The sequence below is a fragment of the Thalassophryne amazonica genome, chromosome 9 (genome assembly GCF_902500255.1).
Source record: "Thalassophryne amazonica chromosome 9, fThaAma1.1, whole genome shotgun sequence".
In the NCBI taxonomy this organism is placed as follows: domain Eukaryota; kingdom Metazoa; phylum Chordata; class Actinopteri; order Batrachoidiformes; family Batrachoididae; genus Thalassophryne; species Thalassophryne amazonica.
In genome coordinates this window covers 10,031,718-10,038,275 of record NC_047111.1, presented here as the reverse complement: position 1 = coordinate 10,038,275, position 6,558 = coordinate 10,031,718, and the positions used below count along the sequence as shown (strand labels likewise).

General features: G+C 38.2%; 1 protein-coding gene across 1 annotated transcript in view; it reads left to right on the top strand.

The window, feature by feature from the left end:
- The first annotated feature begins 2,572 nt into the window (after positions 1-2,572).
- The window catches only part of csf1rb (colony stimulating factor 1 receptor, b), a 208,674-nt gene continuing 204,688 nt past the window's right edge, over positions 2,573-6,558 (top strand). Inside the window, exon 1 of the mRNA XM_034177555.1 lies at positions 2,573-2,676. Within this exon, the coding sequence (XP_034033446.1) occupies positions 2,619-2,676 (58 nt within the window). The 5' untranslated portion in view covers positions 2,573-2,618. The remainder of the gene's footprint in view (positions 2,677-6,558) is intronic.

Below are 6,558 nucleotides of genomic sequence, written 5' to 3'. Positions count from 1 at the left end.
GAAAGCAAAAGAACAGTGCATATCGTGGCATCCCAGAGGAGACATGAAGTCATCAAGTAGACCGGATTTACAGTCATAGGATATTCTGATATCGCCTAGACTATAGCCAGGTATTCTGCAAGCACTGTGGACACACACACATCATACATACACACACATTGATATATGATGGGGGCGGGGGGGGGGGGGGGGTAGTGGCTGTGAGGTCACCTATTATTCTAATTTGGGAAGGCAACATATGATTGGGTTATATTAATATTTACATATATAAACAATATGCAGACTGATGGATAGATTATGTTTCTATATAAGACATTACATTAGATGGGAGTTTTATATATATCAATGAGGACAATGTGTGTGACTGTTGGCACCTTTGGGACTTGCTTTGCTGATGCTCAGTGATTCACCTTTCTGCAGCTCTCAGCACCTTATTACTATTGTGGTGTTATTGAGATTAGTATAGATGATATTTATATGGTGCTTTACACAGTGCTATGTGACACTTTACAGGACAGGGAAGGTAACACCAGCACAACTTTTATATGCAAAGGTCACTGACAAATACACAAGTTTATACAATATTATAGTATGAAACCTTCACTGTCCCTAATACAGTACAGTGGTATTAGATTCACAACCACTGGTAACTATCCCACCTGTGTTATGTGATTCCCTGTGCCCTGTTTTCAACAGGCTGCTGACTTGGACAGGGATATGCTGCACAGTGTTGTGGCATCTTGATGCTTCTGCTGCTCATTCCAGAGTGCGATGATCAGTCCAAGATAGTGGCCACATTTCTTGCCCCCCAGCAGCCAGTGAGGTGTCTTCTCTTTATTTCATTTCATTTCAGTGGAGCTTTACTGACAGGCCCGGATCCAGCCCTGTTACTGACATGGGAAACGTATGTTTACATTGTCAAAGCGAGTGTTACATTAAGCAACAAATAAAAATGAAGTAGCTGTACATACAGTTATCAATATTCTGCAGTAAATAAATGTGTAAACAGATGTGGGATTGAAATGACAGTAAAAACTGTGTTTTCGGTGTAAAAAATGTACAATCCTATAAAATGTGTTATATTATACACGTAGCAGTTTAATGTCCTGTTTTGGGTTTACGGTGGTTTGTGTCCGTTGTTCCTTCTTTTCGCATCTCAAACCTTGCTGCTGTGTTTGTTGTCCTTCAGCCAGCAGATAGTGAAGTTTGTCGATGTTGCTCTCATAGTCTGTTTGGGTGTTTGTGATCTGTGTCTCTGTTCGTGTCTCTGATGTCTTGGTGCAGCGGGCAGGTGGTCAGGAAGTGCAGCTCGGTCTCCACGTGGTGTTGTGAGCAGTGGGTCTGTCACAGTCTGTTTTCTCTGGGGAGCCAGGTCTGTCTGTGGCGGCCTTACTCCACGGCCAGGCTGTGCTCACTGAGTCTCGTCAAGGATTTCCTGAGCTTTGGGTTGGTCACAGTGCTCAGGTATTCTGCCACCAAGTTCTGTCTGTTTAGGGGCAAATATGTCTTTATATGACTATGTTGTACCCTGGCGGGAAGGTGTCTGCCGCCATTCGTGTGACAGTCGGGACATTTGTGTCACATTCTGGATACATTCTTGTCATTCAGGCTGCATTCTACATATTCTTCCTGCATTCTGCCAGCACTGGGGGATTCATGCTGTGTTCTGGCCTCATTTGTCCTATGTTCTAGGTATTTATACTGTGTTCTGGGGCGCATTTGTCCTGTATTCAGAGACTGCTGCACTGTGAATGTGCATGAATCATTTGAGTCGACTTCAACCCACATTCTGGGTATTGGTACGGCATTTGTACACGGCTGTGCAGATGTCTGTCCCATACAAATGCGGCTTGAATTCTGGTTATTTTTCCCAGTCGGGCTGATTCGGTCTCATTTGTGCTAAGTGTGACAGGGCCCTAAGTGCTGTCACGTGACCTGTTGTCCATGTGCTCTTTGATACAAGAGCCACCAGCAGTCTGGTCCAGGATCAGTTCTCATCCAGCAGGACAATTCATTCATTTGTGTGTGCTGGAAGGAATGTCACAGCTCTGATTCAGATTCCAATTAAAGTTTGATTTCTCCTTTTCAACGGACAGAGCTTTTTTCTGCTGACATCATCTGCTGACATCATCACCTTTAACTCAAGATGTTATTTTTTTTTAAATTGAGAAGTTAAAAAAGATCACAGGAAGCACAAAACGTACTTCCTCATTTTGACTATAAACTTTAAGAATCTGCTGGAAAACAAACATATTCAACATATTCAAACAAACAAACAAAGCAACCTGAAGAAAACACAAAAGGATTATACAGAAAACCACTTCAGTTTTATCAGGTCAATAAATATGATGTTTAGTAGACAAAGATAAAAAATGCAACAAATGCAAAAACTTCAAAATGAATTTAAAAAGAAATGGAACAAACAGAAAGCATCTGTCCATCATAGAAAACAGTAAATAAACAAAAATGCCGATGGGAGACAGACAGACAGACAGACACAGAGAGAGGGGGGGGGAGAGAGAGAGACAGACAAAGAGACAGCGAGTGAATGACAGAGACAGACAGATGTGAATCCCAGAAAAGAGACGTACAGATGCTCTGTCTTGATTGGGTTTGAAATGTTTTTTGGTTGTTTTTTGCTGTTTCTGGTCCTGAACGGCTGCCGAGCTGCTGGAGGTAAAAAGACTTTTTTTATTTCATTCCTTTGTTTTATGTAAAAAAGATGAAAGACAACATTTTTATTGTCTGGAGTCAATTCTTTAATCACATACCATGTTGTTGTTGTTTGCTCTTTAGAAAATACTTTAATTAAATGCATTCAAAGTATTAACATTAATAAAATAAAAAATGACCTGGGGCAACACAGAAATAAGTGCTGAAAAATTTAATAAGGTGCTGAAAACAAAAATATACAGAGGGACTAATGTTTTGACATGAGAGTCACATCTTCCTCAGAGTCCTACAAAGATGGTATAAATACTAATAAGAAACAGGTGTCCTGATGCTTCCAAAGGGGCATGACCATCCGTCAAACACAGCACTCACTCACTCAGTAATCAGTGCATATGATTAGAAACACACTGTCCCAAAACAAACATGACTAAAACCGGAATAAAAAACAGTTATTAGAGAAAATAAGTGAATTTTAGTTCTTCATTCAAACCAAAAGGTTCCAAGGTGCCTAAAGTATAAATTAGCATTAGTGGAATTAGAACAATGTGCACCAAGTCTATCACGAATATTTCAGGCACACCTAAATTTAAATTTGGCCAGTTCAGCACAGATGTCTTTAAGTGTGGGATCACTCTTAAGAATGCGCCAGTGTTTATAAATTCTGTTTTTTATTCTTCCCACCAATGGAGTATAGCAGGTAGAAAAAAGCTATTTAGATGTTGAAGAAGATTTAGATTTTTTCTTAAGTAAAGAGGCACGGTCAGTATTTAGAGCTCTGTCCCATGCTTTACCAATATCAATTTTACTATAACCAAGTTGTTCAAACAGAGTTTCTAGATGAGCTGCTTTTGACATGAAGTCAGTAATAGAACTATAGTTTCTTCTGACTCACAAAAACTGACCCACTGGTATGTTACGAACTAAATGGAGCGGACTCTGTAGGACTCATACAATTACATAATTATTGTATGGCCTTGCCTTACAATATAAAGCGCCTTGGGGCAACTGTTTGTTGTGATTTGGCGCTATATAAATAAAAAAAATTGATTGATTGATTGATTTATTGACTCCGAGGAAGATTGTGATTTTCACGTCGAAACATTAGTCCCTCTGTATATTTTTTGTTTTCAGCACCTTATTAAATTTTTCAGCACTTATTTCTGTGTTGCACCAGTTATTTTTCTCTTTTACAAATCAGTCCTATCTGGTTGCACCAGATTTGTTTGTGCCATACAGAAGTGCAGTGAACTCTTTTTTGTTCTATTAATATTTATTTTTATGTTTCATGAATCATTCATAATTGTTTGGTAAACACTGAAATGTATAATGATTTTCAAACACTTTAATTAAATAGATTCAAAGAATTTATATTTACACTTTACGTTTGATGAAACATAATTGTTTTGTAAACACTGAAATTTTATATCTATATTTTAGTTTTAATGGAACATTCAGATTTTTAACACACATTTTGAATATTTGAATTATGAACAATGTTTATAGGTTTTTCACCTGAAAGCAGAAAAAAACATTTTGTTAATTCACCCTCTGCAACAGTGAATTAACATTTCATGTTTCTAACATTTACTGAAGTAGGAAGGGCATGCGGCATAAAACATGTACCAAATCATCACACAGCTCCACCTGCTGTGGTCACCTCAAGTGACACAAGGGAATATAAACTATAAATAAAATTTAAAATATTAACTGTTGCAAAAGGTTAATTAAATATTTTTCTGTCAGGATGAGCTGAAGCCAAATGATGAAACAAAAGGATTTTATACTCTTTCCAGTTTTCAGATTGCCAACATGTGAAAAATGTAACATTTTATAAAACAGTTCGATACTTTGATGATGATGGTGATGATGATGATGATGATGATGCAGGCTTCATCTTCATCATAGTTTTGCTGGAATGACAAAATGTGAAACACAAAGAAGAAGTGAGAGGAGGAAGTAAGACAGACACCCCAATGCCTATGAGATCTGTTTCCTGAAATTTCATCACTTCAGAAACCCGCTAACTGAAGGGTTCTGGAAATAACAGAGTTCTGAAATTTTCTCAGTGAAATCTATCAACATGTTTTTCCTCATATTTAATTAGCCCTTTTGTTTGTGTACAAGCAAATATCTTAGAATATTGAACATCAGCTCTTATTGTTTTGGTGATTTTAAAAAGTGTTTCATACTTGTCCTTTATCCCACATCGATGGTTTTTATCCACTACAGTCCAGTGCGGAACCTGATTTTCCCTCAACCCATCCATTGTCATCCCCTGTTCTTCCAGTCTCACCTCTTTTTAGTGACATTCATCATCTCTTCCCCCGTTCTTCCTGCTCATCTCTCTTTTAGTAACATATTCATCTCTTCCCATTCTTCCAGTCTAGTCTCTCTTTTTAGTGACATTCACCATCTCTTCCCATTCTTCCTGCTCATCTCTCTTTTAGTAACATATTCATCTCTTCCCATTCTTCCTGCTCATCTCTCTTTAAGTGACATATTCATCATCTCTTCCCATTCTTCCCGCTCATCTCTCTTTAAGTGACATATTCATCATCTCAACCCATTCTTCCAGTCTCATCTCTCTTCTAGCAACATATTCACCATCTCTTCCCATTCTTCCAGTCCCATCTCTCTTTTGTGACAAATTCACCATCTCTTCCCATTCTTCCAGTCCCATCTCTCTTTTTGTGACATATTCACCATCTCTTCCCATTCTTCCTGCTCATCTCTCTTTTAGTGACATATTCATCTCTTCCCATTCTTCCAGTCTCATCTCTCTTTTAATAACATATTCACAATCGCTTCCCTTTCTTCCTGCTCATCTCTCTTTTAGTGACATATTCATCTCTTCCCATTCTTCCAGTCTCATCTCTCTTTTAATAACATATTCACAATCGCTTCCCTTTCTTCCTGCTCATCTCTCTTTTAGTGACATATTCATCTCTTCCCATTCTTCCAGTCTCATCTCTCTTTTAATAACATATTCACAATCTCTTCCCTTTCTTCCTGCTCATCTCTCTTTTAGTGGCAATACTCATCACCTCTTCCCATTCTTCCTGTCTCATCTCTCTTTTAGTGACATATTTATCATTTCTTCCAATTCTTCTAGTCTCATCTCTCTTCGAGTGACATATTCATCATCTCTTCCCATTCTTCAAGTCTCATCCCTCTTCTCGTGACATATTAACAATCTCTTCACATTCTTCCAGTCTCCTCTGTCTTTTGTGATATTTTTATCACCTCTTCCCCTGTTCTTCCAGTCTGTAATCCTGCTAAAAGGCAGATAGACAAAAAAACAAAACAAAACAAAACAAATAAATGCTGATTATTTTATTATGTCCTTGGCGGACGTAACAATGTCATGGGCAAAACATTTCACATGGCTTCAAACACACACCAAATCTGTTTCTGATGGATGGTGTGTGTAATATGATCTTCTTACTGGCCAGTCAGTAATAAAAAAATTTTCTTGTCGATGTCTGTCTAAAATCTCGTTACAGAGGTGGGCAGAGCGGCCCCCCCACCATTACAGTAAAGGTCCACATTTGTAGACATGGAAACACATTTTTACAGAGAATAATTCTTATAATGAAAATATACTGTATGTAACAAACAAAACGTCAGTCATTATTACTCTGAGGTGCTAGTTTTACTACTACATTTCTGCACAAAGTGGAATTGATGAGATGTATTAAAAACTGTTTATATAATTAAAAATATTTAATGAATACAACAGTACGGTAGAGCGAATGCAATAGCGCTCCTGCTGCACTGATTCTCTGGCCAATCTCATGCTCAATTGTCCCCACACTTGTGAACAAGACCCAGAGGTACTTGAACTCCTTCACTTGGGGCAAGACCGTATTGCCTACCTGTAGTAGG